The following is a 19,390-nucleotide window of genomic DNA, read 5'->3' on the forward strand; positions in this document are numbered from 1 at the left end:
GCTTAATGAATAAAACCCACTGATTTTGTGCTGCTGTAGGAAAACAGTCCCATAATTTCAGAACGTATGGTGGTTAAACTGACAATGCTGTATCGCCTCAGCCAATCAGTTACTGGCTCTTTACATCACCAAATTAATATTCATGAATCTGTTGTAAACTAAAATGTTAGAGAAGACAAAAACCTTAACTAAGAAAACATAAAGTGTTTTATTGTTCCTGTTCACACGTAGAATTTTCAGTTTCATCGTTCATCGTGAAAAGCAAACGGCAACGATGCCACAATGCATTCTGGGTAACGCTGATATAATTCAATCCTCTCCAGTGATAAAGTTATAGAACATTCTTTAACATGGCCCTCAACCTGTGAAAAAGTAAATAAACAGGGCTGAACCGAGTGCACCTTCTTTCCAACAGAAAATCCATTTTTCAAACTTAACATGGAGAAAATAAAAACCCAGACATTATATCATTTACATACAAAAAAAAATAACGAGTGAGAAATCAGGAATGTTACTCTTTCACTTTTACCCCAAATGCAGCCCATCACATGTTCAATGTTTGTTTCTGTAAGTAATGAAGCTTAAAGCTACCAGTTTAACAGCCACACAGTGGTGTTAATAAAAATGTTTTCACTCTGGATATTTTGTGAGGAGACCTTCATTTATTTATTAGTTAGGGAAGGAGCCTCAATCGTCAGAGATACTGAACAACACACAGCTTTTCTGTACTTTGTTAACATTATAAGAGAGAAACACAAACTTTGCTGAGGAAAAATGATTTTAGATTCATCTTCAAAGTTGTGTTTTTGAGTCAGAAGCCTCACTGAGTTTGATGCCGACTGAAGATACGCAACTGATGTCATATTCAGTGCAACATGCTAAACCGGTGACTAGCTTGTTAGCTATGTTAGCATCATAGCTCTTGTCTCCTTTGATGGACTGCATGTGGTGTAACGTCATCATCTGCGATTTAATATGATCCAGTTCCTACTACAAACAAATCCAACAAGAATAACGACAAGAAAAGACAGAAAGAAAGAAATTAAAGGCACGTAATAGCAGCACCAAACAAAAATATCCTCAATGAGAAACAGACGCTAACCGTCGCTTCAGTTCATTTCTGTTTCTGATCTTCCTGTTATTGGCCTCTGGATTAGCTCTCAAAGGAAATTTTTAATCTCTTTCATGTCTGACATCCAGAAACAAACAAACAAACAAAAAAAAAACACTCTGCATTCAACACATTACTTTATATTGTAATGGAAAGACTCAATAACTCAAAGTTCTGATGCTCACAGTTGTGGATTCTGTGTGTGAGCATGTCACCCTTCTTTGGAGACAGCAAAGAATAAAACATAGAAGTTATTTCTTTACTTAATTTCCACTATAGAGTGGAGTCAAAAAGGGAAACGCTTATTTACGAATCCTTCAGCATGCTTTTGCTTCCATAAAAAACCATGTCCCCTGTGTGCATGTTTCTTTAATTCAGAAAAGGACAAAAATCTGACACCAGCTGTGTTTACAAAGACTGCAGATACAGGTTTATAGCCTCTACCCACAATCCTCTATGGGAATTTCAGCTGTTTCAGATTCCGGAAGATTTTGATTGTGCAATCAAGTGGTTTTAGATGGCTACAGTCTACATTTCTTTCACGTGTCTCAGTGATCGTTGTGGGATTTTTCAGCGCTAAGAATTGTCTCGTCCATGTTGAAAAATAGACATCATTGTTTACCGATACTAAGCTGAATACCTAAACCTCAAATCTAAAACTTGTGTTCTGAAAAAAGAAAAGCTCTCAGTACTTATACTAGTTTACTTTTGGTACTGAAGCAAATTTCACTGGATTGCGTCTCAAATCCAAACACACGGCTTCTTCTTATTCGACTTGCTGCTACTGCGGCTGCTCCCTCGCTCCCTTCTGCTTCTGTCTCGCTTGTTTCTTTCATGTTCACGTTGATTTCTCTTGTCATGTTGTTGCTTTGCCTTTTGGTTCTTTTCTGCTGCTTTCTGTACTTGGAGAAAGTTGTCTTTTGTGCTTCCGTACTGCTGCTGATGCGCTCTGGGTGATTTCTCCTCCTCTACCTTTTGTATAAATACCACCGTTTCCGGATTCACAGCGATGTTGTAGTCTGGCAGTGCTGCAGGAGAGGTCCAGGAATGCGTGTACCCTCCGTATCCTCCTTGTCCATCATTCTCGCTTACAGTCAGGTCATCGTCTGGGCTGTGACGCCGCTGTCTGGCCAGCAGGAGATCGAACATTTTGCTCAGTCCGAGATGGAACATCTCCAACATATTAATCAGCATGCAGAGCAGGGTGACGGCATACATGATGAACAAAAAGATCGTCTTCTCCGTCGGACGGGAAACAAAGCAATCCACCACGTGAGGACACGGTTTTCTCGAGCACATGTAATGAGCCGGGACAGCGAAACCAAAAAGCATATACTGACCAATCAGGAAGGCTATTTCTAAAAAAGACCGAGCAACAAGCTGGAGGATGTAAACTCTCATAAGTCCGTCTCGCTGGATTCGCTGTCGGCCGTCATGTCGTGCTTTTGTACCACTTCCCGCTGCACCCGGAGTTATGTTGTCATTTCCGCGTTCCATTTCGGTCACATTGTAAATCATCGGATCTTCCACTTGGTCTTCTTCAGCTTCCTCCAGAGCTCGGTTCTGACGTCTGCAGAGGGAATATTTCACTGAAGTGCTTACGACACTCTCTTTGGCTGTTTCCAACTGGGCAATCTTGTTGACAGCATAGCCGAGGTACATCACAGAAGGCGTGGCCACCAAAACAATCTGGAATACCCAGAAGCGGACATGCGAGAGCGGTGAAAATGCGTCATAGCACACATTCTCGCATCCAGGTTGAGCTGTGTTACACACAAACTTGCTCTGCTCGTCGTAGTAGATGGACTCGCCACCCACAGCAGTGAGAACAATCCGAAACACCACAAGGACCGTGATCCAGATTTTCCCCACAAATGTCGAGTGGTTATGAATTTCATCTAAAAGGCGAGTTAAGAAGCTCCAGCTCATGGTGAAGTGGAACTGGAAGGACTCTGATTCACTGCATAAAGACAAAAGAACAGACAGAAAGAACAAAAACTGTTAAGTGTGATGTTTACTCTTTACAGGGCTTAACAGATATAAAGGTAACAGAAACACAGAAATCCTTTAAAAAGGATTATAAAACATAATAGTGACTGAAAATGAGATCCGAGAAGCTCCTGGTCCTGAGGTGCTGATAATATTGAAATATTCACACAAACTATATAAATCAAGCCACCTCAGTCTATCAATGTGTCTGGAACAGAATTGTTGAGTGGGGAGAGAGTGGCATGTGTTCAGTGAGGGGATAAGTGGGAAGCATCTCGTGTTGAGTCGGGATGAGTGAAGAGCACAGGTGGATGCATTAGGAGTGCTTTGTGTTGAGTGGAGGGATACATTTGGAGGGAATTGTGCATAGAGTGACTCTTGAGTCAGAGTTTGGGGGGCAGCAGCTTGTGTTGAGTAAGGTATGCGTTAGGAGTGGCTCATGTTGAGTTGAGAAAAACGTAAAAACCTTTAGATTTTTGTTTATAATTTTGTGTAAAAGTCAATTGGTGTAATTCCCTGCAGGACGAGGAGGATGTCAATGAGGCTGAACGACTGTAAAAACACACCAGAAAATTCATTCTGAAAAACAAAGAGTGAAAGAGAGAGAGAGTGAGAGAGAGGGGGGGGAGAGAGAGAGAGAGAGAGAGAGAGAGAGTGTGTGAGAGAGAGACAGAGGGGGGGAGAGAGATGGAGAGAGAGAGACAAAGAGGGAGAGAGAGAGAGAGAGAGAGAGAGAGAGAGAGAGAGAGAGAGTGAGTGAGTTGTATATTTCACCTTTTACACGCTTGAGGATGCTTTATGATACAATTTATTAGGCTATTCTGCCAGAACAGCAAGACTTGTATAGGCTGAACTACATAGAACACACACACACACACACACACACACACACACACACACACACACACACACACACACACACACACACACACACACTTATAAACAAAGCAGGTCTTCCAGCAGATTTCCATATTTTATGGCAATCATTGCCAAAACATAATATGTAACACACAAACACACAAGCACACAGGTAGACCACCAAGAAATATGTGTGTGTGGTCTGCAGCATTACAACACTGGCTTTATGCTACAGTATACTGTTATACAGTAGGTAGTTGTTTGACCAACTGTGACCACTTCAGTTCAGATCCAAAATTCTCAAGTAATTCTCAAATATCATGCTACAATATAAATCACATAATTTGAAAAACAATTAAACCACGGTGCTTAATTCTGGATTCTTATTTGTCAGAAGGTGTTGATTAATTTCTATAACAGCAGCTCTGTCCATGTCCATCTTCGAATTAATACATTTTATAACAGCAGTTATGTCTATGTCCATGTTACTGTTTTCAGAGTAACATCTCATTTACAGAGACTCATAAAGTGGATACGCTCTTATTATTATTATTATTTATATATATTCAATTCAATTTTATTTGTATAGCGATTTTTACAATAGACGTTGTCTCAAAGCAGCTTTACAGAACATAAACATAGAGCAGAAGGTAAACATAAAGAATAATAAAAGAAATAAGGAATAATAAAAGAAATAAGAATTAACAGAATAAAAATTCAAGATTATTATTAGATATATATAGTTCACAACCTGTATCTCCCCCTATGAACAATTCTGAGGTGACTCAGGCAGCAGTGGCAAGGAAAAACTCCCTTAAATTGGTAAAGGAAGAAACCTTGAGAGGAACCGGACTCAGGGGGGACCCATCCTCATATGGGTGACACTGGGGGTGTGATTGTAATATACAGTCAAACAAATGTTGTATTGGTGTAAGGATCATGGACGTCCAAAGGCTTCGTCCCACAGAGGACGTTGGGAGCTGGTACAATGTCTGGATGCCTCGGGATGGGCACAAAGAGAGAAGCAGTGGAGAGGGATTAACAGATCTGCTGTTCATAAAAATGTGCAGGTCTGATGTACTGGTGCATGATATTATAGGATGTATTATGTGTACGCCTGACTAAAGAGATGAGTTTTTAATCTACATTTAAACTGGGAAAGTGTGTCTGAGCCCTGAACACTATCAGGAAGACTATTCCAAAGTTTGGGAGCTAAATAAGAAAATGCTCTACCACCTTTAGTAGACTTAAATATTCTGGGAACTACCAGAAGTCCTGAGTTTTGTGATCTCAGAGAGCATGAAGGATTGTAACGTTAGAAGACTAGTTAAGATACATGGGAGATAAACCATTAAGAGCCTTGTACGTAAGTAGCAGCAATTTTAATCAATTCTAAACTTAACAGGTAGCCAGTGAAGAGATGATAAAATTGGGGTTATATGGTCATAATTTCTTGTCCTAGTGAGAACTCTGGCAGCTGCATTTTGTACTAACTGTAACCTATTTATTAAAGATGCAGGACAACCCCCTATTAATGCATTACAATAGTCCAGTCTAGAGGTCATGAATGCATGAACTAGCTTTTCAGAATCAGAGACAGACAGGATGTTTCTCAGCTTGCCAATATTTCTAAGGTGGAAGAAGGCTGTTTTGGTAGTATGGGCGATATGATTTCAAAAGACAGGTTGCTGTCTAATATAACACAGAGGTCTTTCACTGTCGAGCTACTAGTAACAGTACATCCCTCTAAATGGAAGTTAAGTTGTGAGACTGTGTGTGCACTGGTTTTTGGACCTATAAGTAGTATTTCTGTCATATCGGAGTTTAACAACAGAAAATTGCAGTTCATCCAGTCTTTTATCTCTCTAAGGCATTGAGTTAATTTGGACACTGTGGCTATTTCATCTGGTATTGATGAGATATATAACCGTGTGTCTTCAGCATAACAATGGAAACTAATCCCATGTCTTCTAATAACATTCCCTAATGGAAGCATGTATATCGAGAAAAGCAGAGGTCCTAGAATTGATCCTTGAGGGACCCCGTAATTAACTGGCAATAAAATGGAGGATTCACCATTTAATTCTACAAAATGGTATCGATCAGACAGGTAGGATCTAAACCAACTTGAAGCCTGTCCATGAATACCTGTGTAATTTTGTAAGCGATCTAGAAGAATGTTGTGGTCTATAGCACAGGTGGGCAAACTTTTTGACTCGCGGCCCACAATGGTTTCTAAAATTTGACAGAGGGGCAGGGCCAGAATAGGGGATGGGTGTGTTTGTGTGAACTAATATAAATTAAATGTAAAAACCATTACATGAAAAGATTTGGCCTTTAACAGGCAGCAAAACACCATTGTGCTTAGTTTATTGTAAAAATTGTTTTACAAATTTATTCATTTTATAACGTAGTAATAAACTCCCATTCAGTTTCAGTGGGAACAGTGTTGTTGGTCTCCTTTTTTTTGCAACTGCATCAATGTCTGGCGTTATATTTGTTGTGACAATTCTCAAGATAGATCCGAGGTGTTGGTCAGTTAACTTGGATCTGTGACAGGCTTTGTCGATGTTCATGACTCTGAATGTCTGTTCGCACACATAGGTTGAACCAAACAACATCAGCATCTTCTGTGCCATCCTCCAGAGGTTTGGAAACATGGCTTCGTTAAGTGAAGCATAAAAGTTTGCCTTTACTCTCCAGACACAACCATGCATTCTTTTAAAATTTCGCCTTCGGAGAAAGGCTTACTGGCCTTTGCTAATTTGAATGCCATCAAAAAACTTGCCTTAGTACTTGACTCTTGAATCGCAGTTTATCTGTGAAAAAGGTTTTGCAGAGTCTGTAAATTAGCCGTCAATCACTGAGCTGTAGCCGCCCGTTCTTGTGGAGACTGTTTACTAGCGTAGTTAGCATGTTTTGTGGGAAAATGACGGCTGATGTTGTATTCTTTAAAAACTGCTACAGTTTCCTGGCATATCAGACATACAGCTGTTGATCAGACTTCAGTGAAAAAAATATTTTCTTGTCCACTCTTTATTGAACACTCGGCACTCACTGTCTACTTTTCTTTCCTTAGGTCCGCTCATTTTTACTGAAGGGCTGAAAGTGCAAAGCGACAAAATGAAGTAGAGAGTAACCGTAATGCATCACACTAAAGGGTCAATGTCTTTGGGGTGTGCCATCTGCTGAGGAAAGATGGGAATTACAGCTAGGTAAAATGATTGTGGTGTCTTCATAATAAAAGTTAATTTAATAATATAACGTGGACGAGTTCGGCGAGATGGATTAAAAAGCCCAACAGGCCGTATATGGCCCGCGGGCCGTAGTTTGCCCATGTCTGTTCTATAGTGTCGAATGCAGCACTATATAGGATACTGCAGAACTAATAAGGATATACAGTCTTGGTCCGAAGCTAAGAACAAGTAATTTGTAACTTTAACAAGTGCTGTTTCTGTGCTGTGGTGGGGCCTGAAACCTGACTGAAACTCTTCAAGGATGTTGCTCTCCTGTAAGAAGGAGCTCAGTTGAACAGACACAACATTTTCAAGTATTTTAGACATAAACGGAAGGTGTGAGATAGGTCTGTAATTTGATAGTTCATTTGGATCTAAGTTAGGTTTTTTGATGAGTGGCCTAATAACTGCCAACTTGAAAGACTTCGGGACATAACCTAAAGATAACGAGGAGTTAATGATATTAAGAAGAGGCTCACCGGCTTTATGCAACACTTCTTTCAGTAGTTTAGTTGGGATGGGGTCTAATGAACATGTTGTTGATTTAGCTGTAGTAATAAGTTTATCTAACTCTTCCTGTCCTGTACTTGTAAAGCTCTGTAAAGCCTTTGGTGAGGAGTGTCACTAGTTGCTCTCATATGTTGAGCGTCACCTATTTTATTCCTGATACTTTCGATTTTATCAGTGAAGAATCTCATAAAATCCTCACAACTGAACTGTGATGGAATAGTGTGTTCAGATTTCTGATTTTTTGTTAAACTAGCCACTGTGCTAAATAAAAACCTGGGATTGTTCTGGTTATTTTCTAAGAGTTTGCTCAGGTGCTCAGCCCTAGCAGCTTTTAGAGCCTGTCTGTAGCTGGACATACTGTCCTTATACGCAATTCTAAAAACCTCTAATTTAGTTTTTCTCCATTTCCGTTCGAGGTTACGGTTCTCACTCTTGAGGGTTTGAGTATAACTATTATACCACGGTGCAAGTGTTTTATTTCTAACCTTGTGTAATCTGACTGGGGCAACAGTGTCTAATGTGCTAGTGAATATAACGTCTCTGCTGTTAGTCATTACATCTAGGTCGTTTGTTTTTAATGGTACAGTAAGAAGTCCAGACAGATCAGGCAGGTTATTTGTGAATCTGTCTTTAGTGGTCGGAATAATAGTTCTACCGAGTCGATAACGTGGAGAGACATAGTTAGTCTGTTTTACGGGTAGTGTGTACATTATGAGGTAATGGTCTGTGATGTCATCACTTTGAGGAATGATATCTATATCAGTGACATCTATTCTGTGTGATATTATTAAATCTAGTGTGTGATTACGTCGATGAGTTGCTCTAGTGATGTTTTGTTTAAGCCCAAGTGAGTTTAGTAAGTCCATAAATGTGAGTCCTAAAGCGTTGTTTGTGTCATCAACATGAATGTTAAAATCTCCTACAATTAATGCTTTGTCAAAGTTAACCAATAGGTCTGAGAGAAAATCTGTGAATTCTCTAAGAAAAACTGTGTAGGGCCCTCGGGGTCTGTACACGGTCGCTAGAGCAAGAGACATCAGGGATTTTTTCGAGTGCATGTGCGATAGTGTAACATTAAGGACAAGCACTTCAAAAGAATTGAATCTATGCTGTGTTCTCTGGGTAACAGTAAGGAAATCACTAAAGATAGTGGCGACACCACCTCCATGACCAGTCTGATGAGGCTTGTGCTTATAGATATATCCTGATAGTGTAGACTCATTTAGACTGATGTATTCATTTGGTTTAATCCAAGTTTCGGTAAGGCAGAGTGCAGTAAGGCTATTTTCTGAGATGATTTCATTCACAATAAGTGCTTGGGGTGCAAGTGATCTAATGTTCAGAAGCCCAAACCTTAAGAACTGTTTTTGTTTGTTTCTTTGGCATTTTTCTGGTCTAATTACAGTAAGATTATTTCGAGAACTTCTCACGTATTTACTTTTTGAGCTCACTGCTAGGGGAACAGACACAGTTTCTATAGGGTGAGCTATGTGTGCATTTTTTGTGTCAATGTGCTGAGGTGAAGGATGGCTATTGAAATTTAAATTTAAAGAGTAGTTTACCAGTCAGGTGTTCATTTATATATATATATATATATATATATATATATATATATATATATATATATATATATATATATATATATATATATATATAAATAAATGAACACCTGACACCTGACTGGTGTGTGTGTGTGTGTGTGTGTGTGTGTGTGTGTGTGTGTGTGTGTGTGTATATATATATATATATATATATATATATATATATATATATATATATATATATATATATATATATATATTTGCTTCCCCCCCAAAAAAAATAAATAAATGAAAAGAAAAAGAGAGGCTAGTGAGGAAAAGAATGTTTAAAGCAGTTAAAACATAAATAACTAGTGACTATAAACAGATTAATACTAGTATGTGTTGTTCTTTATTTAATATATTTATAAGATCAATCATCTGCAAATCATTGTGGTTATAAAACGAATAAACCAATCTGAGATATGCTTTTAGAAAACGAATCCATGTTGTTGTGGTGACAGTAATACTGCTTCATCATACCATACAGTGGTTAATTGTTTTCCTATAACTGTAACATAAGTTCTAGATTGTGTGTTCTAGAATTTTCTTTTACTGATTGATCATTGATTCGGTTTCTTTTCCAGAAAAAGACACTGACAATGAGTCAGTGGTTACATTATAAAAATTATTATTATTATTATTATCATATAAAACATTTTATTTAATTTTTATTTAATTATCCCCAAAAGAAAACTTGATACACACACATACACACACCAACTAAATGAAGATGTCTGGCAGCTAGAACAGCTCAACATGTGTTTCTGTGGGCCGCCGTAATAAAACACACACACAGAGACAAGAAAAAACTCCAACCAGCTTACAAAGGCATTTGTGCGAAATCTGACGATAAAATCACTTGTATCCACACACACACACACACACACACACACACACACACACACACACACACACACACACACACACACACACACACAAACACACAAACACACACACAGAGTCAAGTCTATAAGGAAATTGAATTAACATATTATTAAGATCAAGATCATATTAACATTTAGCTTTGAGTCTTGTAGCATTCTTGTCATGTTCTAATCAGGCTAAAGAAGCAGGGCATGCACAGAAACAGCACCATACACACCCTGAGGCTACACCCACATGTACTGTTGAAAGAAGTGTTTTTTACCCAACCGTTTAAAAAAGAAATATTTCCGTCCACATGAACAACATTTTAAGAAATAAAAAATCCCCATCCATGTAAAAACACAAAAACAAATAGAAAACAAAATGATCACATTGGCACAGTAAAATGACATCATGGCTATTGTGTCAATGTTTCAAAAATGATGTTAAAAAGCCGTGTTTTGAGAGATTAAGAAGGATAAATGTTGAAAAACACCATCCTGACAAACACAAGGAATTAGATATTACCACGATGCTGTATTCCAAAAGCTTTGTTTACAGTGATCCAAAACACACACACACAAATCTTTTCATAAATTCTGTTATATTTTTAGGTCTCCTGGTTACTGTAGTGTCAGGATTCAAGCTGTAGCACTGTGATAGCAATGACGCTACTCTCCTTCCTCTCCCTCGTAGGAGGCCAGTTCTTTTTTGTTTCTTAAATATAGTCAGTAATTGTACAGTCACAAAGTGACTTTTTTTTACACATAAGAAGGCAAATGGTTTGGAGGAGTGTGTGTAGTGTCTCTGAGGTGAGGGCATGGTTACAGGCTCCTGGCTCGGTGGGTGCTAATAAATAGGCTAATAAAATATGTGTAAACATATTAAAGGACTTTTAAACGCATGAAACACTATGCTATAATAAAAGTGCTGCAAGCTTTTTCATCTCTTATATGAAGTGAAGTGACACAATACACATTTTTAAGATCAACGTTTTATGGTTTTATATATAAAATTTCTGATCAGAAGCTGTTGATTTGTTGGTACAATTGAGTACTGAATGTTTTTCCAACCTTTGGTATTTTTTATCTATCTAGCTTTGAACTTGAATCTATTTCATATCTGCATGAATGCTTTCATTTAAAATGTGTCTGTTAGCAGAATACACTAAATAATGTCCTCACACATGATGCATTTTAATGTTGACAGATATCCAATACACAGAGCTCAACTGGAACATGCTGTCTATTTCATAGGCTCCTTCTTTCTAGTTTCCTCATTTCTAGGTTCCTTTTTACAGTTTCTCAATTCATAGTTTCCTATTTTCTGGTATAGTTCATAGTTTCCTAGTTACTGGTATAGTTCATAATTTACTAGTTCCTTGTTAGTCTTGAGTTTACTTTTCTAGTAACGACTTAGTTCCTAGTTCAATTTTCTAGTACCTAGTTAATTCTTAATTCATTTTTTAGAACCTTTTAAAAACTAGTAGTGCTCTAGAGTGGGGTAAAAACAAAAATCAGGGGATGGGGACATGCTTTCCTCAAAGTTTGTAGAAAGTAGAGACGGGCTTTCTGATGGGCTTTCTTGCTATCTAGGTCCCAAAGCATTTCCAACACCTCATTGTGCAGGTTAGTTGTTGCTTGTTTTCATGCTGAATTAAGGTCTGGCAGTCGTATACATGAACACCACTGTCTCTGGTGTCCATGTACTATGAATAATCGGACTAAAAACCTAAATAGCACAATTTTGGAGCTGGAGTGGTCGCTGCCTTCTACTGCCAAGCCACCATCGTTCGATAATAGGACTTTTTCATGTCGAGAGTTTTGTCCGGTTTGGCATCTCTTCCCCAGTCAATCCCATCATTTTGGGGTTCCCCTGGCTCCAAACCCACAACCCTCTCATTTTCTGGCATCACAAGGAACTGATCAGATTGTCCTAACAATGCTTCCAACAGTGCATGAAGTGGGACTTCCAGCTTCCCTGCTATGCCACCACAGTCGAGAGCCCCAATTCCACCAAGTCTGTGGACATCCCCAAGGAATATGATGACTTGAGGGATGCTTTTTAACAAAGATCACACTACCAAGCTGTCCCCTCACCGTCCTTGGGACTGTGCAGTTGAGTTGCCATGTTCAAGCCATGGAAGATTATACTGATGAAGCAGCGGGGTTTATCCTAAATGCCATCACTGTCCAGTACCTATACCTGCTCCCTCTGGATGTGAGGCCCTATGTGAGGCCCGCTTCTTCACCAAACTAGACCTAGACCAAACTAGACCTGCAAAGTTCCTACAATCTTATTAGAATCAATGAAAGAGATAAATGGAAGACAGCCTTCCACACCACCAGAGGGCACTATGAATACTTGGTTATGCCATATGGCCTAACTAATGTGCCAGCGGTATTCCAAGCATTTGTGAACGAGACATATCGAGACTTGTGGAACTTCTGCATCATCGTCTACATTAATAACTCCAAAATGTACAACCTCCATGTCAGCTATGTCCACACTGTGTTGTCACACCTACTACAGCACAAGATGGTTGCCAAGGCCAAAGATTGTGAGTTTCATAAGGACTCTATAATGTTTTTACCTCATCACCAGGCAAGGGGTGAAAATGGACAGAAGCAAGGTCCTAGATGTCACAGAATGGCCCACAACTGCAAACATCAAACAACTGCAAAGATTCTTGGTGAAAGCTGGACATGAAAGAGTTAAATTAATGTCATGTGATCATGGTGGAGGGTCACGGGATTACCTGGGAATAAGAATATTAGTCACCTGTTCAATTAGTGTGGGAGAGAGGGGGGGTGAGTCAGGACGATGTATTCTTTGTTGACCATATACATACACACACATGTACAACTTTCAAACATGAAGAAATATCTGTCTATGCAATAAAAAGGGACTATTAACAGCTGTTTGCCTCTCCGATACTTCATATGCGCCGTGAATGCATCGAGTTCCTGCTTCAGCCTCTCAGCGGCTTTTAACAACGTAAGATAGCGGCTACACTTGGGTTTCACGTATTTTTACAGATGTTTTATCTGTAACTAGAGTGGTGTCATTGTCCTACTCACGACACTGTTGCTTGTCATGGAAGGCATAGGGGCGTGCTCTCCAAAAGTCATGGTGCTCCAGACAAGCTTTTCACCTGTGACTACTTCTCAAGAAAATTGACCACAGCAGAAAGCAACTACAATGTGGGGAATCAAGAGCTATTATCTATCAAAGAGGCATTCCAGGAATGGAGCCATTGGTTGGAGGGGGTCAAACACCCATTCCAGGTAATTACTGACCCCAAAAACCTGGGATACTTTCAGAACGGCAAAACCGTCTTCTTTACCCGGACCATTTTTCCAAGGCCTCGACTGATGGGCCTTTTGAAATCCATGCTAAAACGCTCGTAGACCCCATCTCCAGGAACTACAGGATACCTGAAGACATTGTTTCTGAATGCGGGACCAAGTTCACCTCCAGGGTATGGCAGGCCTTCTGTAAAAGCCTGGGAAATAATATCAGCCTCACTTCAGGGTACCACCCACAATCTAATGGCCAAGCTGAGCACATCAGTCAGGAATTGAGCCATTAGATGCAGACTTATTGCAGTAGGGAAGCACAATGCTGGAGCAAGTTCTTTGCCTGGGCAGAATATGTGCAAAACCCCCAGACAAACTCCTCCACAAACGTCACCCCATTCCAGTGCATATTGGTCTACCAGCCCCCACTCTTCCCATGGTCAGATGAACCATCAGACGTCCCATCAGTAGATGAATGGTTTACCCAAAGTCGGGAAAACTTGGAAAGTGCCCATGAATGCCTCCAGCAGGGAGTGCAATGGCAGGAACTGCAGACCAACTGTCAGTGATGCCATCAAATGGTGTGGCTCTCCACACAGAACATTAAGCTGAAATACTGCTTCAGGTAAACCCAGTCACTTCTGCACTTCAACTTCGACCACAGTACCACATCTTGCCTTCCTTCCACTTCTCCCTCCTGTTTTTCTGGTTTCGAATGTTTCATTTTTACTACGTTTTTGGATAACAGCTTTGGATTACATGCATTGTGTGTTTAAAAAAACTATGCACAAGGATTCCACACCTTCCACCTCTGAGGGTTCCTTTGCCCAGTAATTGTACCAGTAATGTTAATTAGAGGTCATTATTATGATTACACATTATTTACCCACCTGAGTTCTTACTGGTTGACCCCTAAACTGGATTAACAAATAAGGATCGTGCATTTTTCCCTCTTTCTGTTTGAAAGCTAGTAGCCAGCTAGCTGCACAGCAACCCTATGTACACACGGGTTTCTAGATGCATGTGAATTACAAAGCTATGATTTGAATTCAAGATTTTCTTTTGTTCAAATTAGGTATGATGATGTAAATAAGAAATACATTCAAATGACTGGACATAGCTAGTAGCTTTGCTACTATGTCTGAGGACAAACCCAGGCACATTTAAAAACATTTTAAACAGAAGCGGTGTTTATAAATCGTACAGTGGACAAGCCACACTCACAGTCCACAACAGTATCAGTCACTACACACCCACTGTGATTCAAGTGATACTCTGAAATCGAGGTGACAATGAATAAAATGTGACATAGTTTCATATTACTGGTATTTAAATCTTTTTTAGGGTCATTTTCAAGTCTTTGCTACATGAGCATTAGTTAGAAGTCAGATGTAAATAAAAAAAAACTTCAAGAGATGCATCCTCGATGATGATATTGTGTTTTTTGAGCGTCTCTGTATATCATATAGCCCTTCAATACCCACCAGACTCAATACCCTGAACAAGGGTGGAATTGAGGCATTGATGCCCAGCTGAAGGGTAAAAAAGGGTCATAAAGATCCCTTGTTATTTAGTCTGAATGGAAAGAGAGAGAGAGAAGAGAGAGAGAGAGAGAGAGAGAGAGAGAGAGAGAGAGAGAGAGATGGAGGGTAAAAGAGAGAGACAGAGTGAAGTGGGGGAGGGCAAGGAGTAATGGGATCCAGACACTGGTGGAGGTTAACGGGAATTTGTTTTGACTCCACACAGCATGTAAATAGAAAAATGTGATCAAACACACACACACACACACACACACACACACACACACACACACACACACATATACAGTAATGTCATATAATAACCGTTCCTTATTAGAAATATATAGGATCCTCAGAGAAATCTAAGCACATTTAAGAGGCATAGAATTAATGTTTGGGAGAGGAAATGCACAAACACACACACATACACAAACAAACAGATAGTACATCCCAGAACAAGGTTGTAAACAGTATCCATACTTGCAGAGTTTTTTGTGTGTGTCTGTGTGTGTGTATCTGATGTTATAATATCGTGATTATGATATTGTGTTAACCCAATCCACTGTTTCTCTCACTGCTTGAACATTAAATTCCTCATAAAACCTTGAGGGTTGTGGTTTAATTCTGACTGTTGACGTATTTCCTTTTAGAACAAGGAGCCTTGTAACGCTTGACTGTATACAAATGACTGCCAAATGCTGTAAATGTAAATGTAAATATACACAATGGCCAGTAGCACATAAGACATGCTATGCCATGTCTTAGTCCAATTTAAACACCTCGTACACTAGCTAAACAGTGCGTACAGTGAGTTTATAATGCAAATGAAGTATGTCTCGGTGCCTCAGTCACCCGTCCACTTTAACCAGGACAACTTTAATCATGTGTGTGTGTGTGTGTGTGCGTGCGTGTATGAGCATGTGTGTGCATATGTTTGTGTGTGCATCCATGCACTGTGGTTTATTCAGCTTTGTAAAGGCAGTGCTGGTGTTTTTAGTGCACGTGGAACAGGGGGATTAAAGATGTTGAAAAAAGAGTGCAGAGGAATGCCGGCTCTGTCCAAAATTGTACATTTTCTTAGAAGGAGTTGAAGAAAGAAATGTTGTAAAGTTATGTTTGGCAGCTTTACCTTTTGAGAAGGTCCTGTCTCGGTTTGTCTTGTCTCCTCTTGCTTGTCTCTCACTAAATCAGATGGTCACTTGGCAGCAGGGTGACCTTAGATCACAGATTCAGGACACCACAGAAAGACATTATTAATGAACAATAACAAGTGAAATTACATCTGTTATACAGCCTGCTTTACTAAATTGTTTTATCCTTGCAAGTTATTTGGAAGAACCTCAAGAGATCCAAAAGTCACCATGTGTGTATCTATGTAACAAATATCTGAGTAATCAGTACACTTCAGCATTCAGTACATCTCAGTATTCATTACTCTTTAGTATTCTGTACACCACAGTGTTCAGTACACCACGGTATTCAGTACAACTGAGTATTTAATACGTCTCAGCATTGAGTACAGTTCAGTATCTGTACATCTCATTATTCAGTGCAATTCCATATTCAGAACACTTCAATGGTCTGTGCACTACAGTATTCCAAAAACATCAGTATTCAATACAAGTAAGAAATGCATTAGTTTAGAGGTTAATTCTAAGACTGCTGACCAGAAGGTTGTGAGTTTGAATCCCAAGTCCACCAAGTTTTTGTCAAAGAAAAATTGACTTAATTATTATGTTTAAACATGTTCACAATTTGCTCTTTCCACCAACCATATAACGAAAAATGCCACTTACATGTTTACCCTGAGATATATAATTGGTAGTTAAGTAGGCTTAGATAGATACTATATTATTATATAAAATATGCTATTTTTCACTCTGTGCTGGACACAATAGAACATTTAATAAGGTCTTTCCACTCAACCTGGTTTAAAAATAGTGACATGAAAACGATTTAATGAAAGAACAGATTTAAAAACTCGATATATTTTAGAGTAAACATTATTAACATTCTATATGTGATGTAAAAACTTACCTCACATGTAGGATAGCATTAGCGGTTGCTAACTCACTTAGCTAATCCTCAGAGTGACAGGAAAACTTGACAGAAAATTAAAACGGGAATAAAATCTATTTTACACAGTTTTGTCTATTAATTCGTGCTTTTTTCTAATGAAACCGAGATTAAGTTTTTTAAGTCTGTATTTATAAATAATAAATAAACAGTTTATCGTTAGTGATGTGTAGCATCTTAATAACCGTTTAAGGTTTTTGCTTCGTTTTTTTTTTCTTTGTTGTTTACTTCATTAATGAGTAAATAACATCTCCGTCTTAATTATTAGATATTTATCGATATAAAACTAAATCTGACTTCAGCTTTATATACATTAAACCTTAGCTTCGCTCGAGAAAAGAAAAAAAACAGCTCCGAAATTAACGACACGGGCGCGTTCCAAACCGCGCGCTAGGGCACTCAACGCGGTTTCCAAACCAACGCACGACCGTTACATCTAGGTCAATAGCTAGTGAAGGATGGAGCGATTTGAGACAGAACCTGTAGCGCCGTTAGTGTTCGATTGTGATCAGAATCAGAATCAGGTTTATTGGCCAAGTTTGTTGACACACACAAGGAATTTGGTTCCAGCTGTTTGTGACTCTCAAAAGTACAGACATAAATAATATAATATACAGCAGCAGTATTGCATAAAAGCTTATTTAGTGGTTGAAATGAATGCAAGTAAAAATTCTAAACAAAATGTGTGTGTTTGCGAATAAACAAAGTACTTACAGTGAGTGTGGAGAGAAGTTCTGTCATTCATAGTGAGAGGGAAAGCGTGTGTATGAGAAACAGAGGGAGGAGAGAAAGAAAGGGAAAGGAAGAGAGAGAGAGAGAGAGAGAGAGAGAGAGAGAGAGAGAGAGAGAGAGAGACCATCCATTCATGACCACTTATATCACCACAGCACCATTGATTCATTCTCTATATTGACTTATATACTTGACTTGACTTGACTCGACTCTATAAAAGCAGCATGAAATCATGAACAGCATGCGCTCATGCCAATGCTTTACCGTTTTTATATCAACAGCTGACTGACGGTCGATTGATCATCAAAAACGTGGTAAAAACGTGTTGTTTAACGTTTATGGAAGGAGTCATCAGATAAATTTGAAACAATAAAACTTAAGGCTGAAAGGGTTTTCCAGGACAGAGAGATTCCACATTTTAGACTATAAAACGCTACAAATTGAAGTAAAAAACGTCAGCATGGTGACAATTACCCTGTTTATCACACAACACTTCATTGATTATTTTATATGAATGTAATGATATCCAAGCTGTGTGTAGAACGATGAAATATAATTTTGTACACGCAGAGAGAGAGAGAGAGAGAGAGAGAGAGAGAGAGAGAGAAAAGAAAGAAGGAAAGAAAGAAAGTGAGAGAGAGTGTGTTCTACAGCTCACTAATACAAAGTGACCTAATACTTCTCCTTGTGCAGTTTTCCTCATCCTCATTCATTTATCCATCCCTCTGTCCAGCTACAGTGTATTGAAATCACCTTGAAAAATACAAATTGCAAGTTGTTGTTAGAATGTAAAGCTAATGTCCATGTCTAAATACATAAACATAATCATTATAATATATATATATATATATATATATATATATATATATATATATATATATATATATATATATATATATATATATATATATATGTGTGTGTATATATACGTGTATATATATATATACCTATATATATAGTGAAGCCCGAAATTATTCATACCCAAGGCAAATTCTGACTTAAAGTTACTTTTATTCAACCAGCAAGTTTTTTCTTGATTAGAAATGACACAGGCCTCTCCCAGAAGATAATAAGACGATGTACAAGAGGCATCATTGTGGAAAAAATTATTACTCATCTTTTATTTACATTTGAACAAAAAGTGGCATGTCCAATATTATTCATACCCTTCTCAATAGTAAATAGAAAAGCCTTTATTGGCTATTACAGCAATCAAACACTTGCTATAATTGCGGACCAGCTTTTGGCATGTCTATATGGATATTTTTGCCCATTCATCTTTAGCAAAGAGCTCCAACTCTTTCAGGTTGGAGGGTCTCCTTGCCATCACCCTGATCTTTAGCTCCCTCCACAGATTCTCAATCAGATTTAAGTCAGGACTCTGGCTCGGCCACTGAAAAACATTAATGTTTTTATCTGCTAACCATTTCTTCACCACTTTTGCTGTGTGTTTGGGTCGTTGTTGTGCTGAAATGTCCACTGGTGCCCAAGGCCAAGTTTCTCTGTAGACTGCCTGATGTTTTTCTTGAGAATTTTGATGTATTTCTCCTTTTTCATGTTTACTGTGATTAGGTTCCCTGGTCCACCAGCTGAAAAACATCCAAAAAACATT

General features: G+C 38.7%; 1 protein-coding gene across 5 annotated transcripts; it reads right to left on the bottom strand.

Moving 5' to 3' along the window:
- Positions 1–189: 189 nt before the first annotated feature.
- LOC113662703 (gap junction gamma-1 protein-like) lies at positions 190–17,877 on the bottom strand. Of its 5 annotated transcripts, none has more exons than XM_047817914.1 (4): positions 17,761–17,877; positions 16,100–16,185; positions 3,667–3,679; positions 190–3,071 (listed from the first exon to the last, which is right to left on the bottom strand). In XM_047817914.1, exon 4 carries the CDS (start codon positions 3,038–3,040, stop codon positions 1,853–1,855), a length of 1,188 nt encoding a protein of 395 aa, XP_047673870.1. In that variant the 5' UTR covers positions 3,041–3,071; positions 3,667–3,679; positions 16,100–16,185; positions 17,761–17,877; the 3' UTR covers positions 190–1,852. The 5 variants fall into 5 exon arrangements, with proteins under 5 accessions (XP_047673870.1, XP_027033588.2, XP_027033589.2 ...); XM_027177787.2 differs by lacking the exon at positions 17,761–17,877 and adding an exon at positions 17,008–17,506; XM_027177788.2 differs by lacking the exon at positions 3,667–3,679.
- Between the last annotated feature and the right edge of the window lie 1,513 nt (positions 17,878–19,390).

Source organism: Tachysurus fulvidraco, chromosome 8 (genome assembly GCF_022655615.1).
Source record: "Tachysurus fulvidraco isolate hzauxx_2018 chromosome 8, HZAU_PFXX_2.0, whole genome shotgun sequence".
In the NCBI taxonomy this organism is placed as follows: domain Eukaryota; kingdom Metazoa; phylum Chordata; class Actinopteri; order Siluriformes; family Bagridae; genus Tachysurus; species Tachysurus fulvidraco.

What these genes read in the sequence shown, in the direction of transcription:
- LOC113662703 (XM_027177788.2), bottom strand. Translation starts at nt 3,040, where the DNA reads ATGAGCTGGAGCTTCTTAACTCGCCTTTTAGATGAAATTCATAACCAC.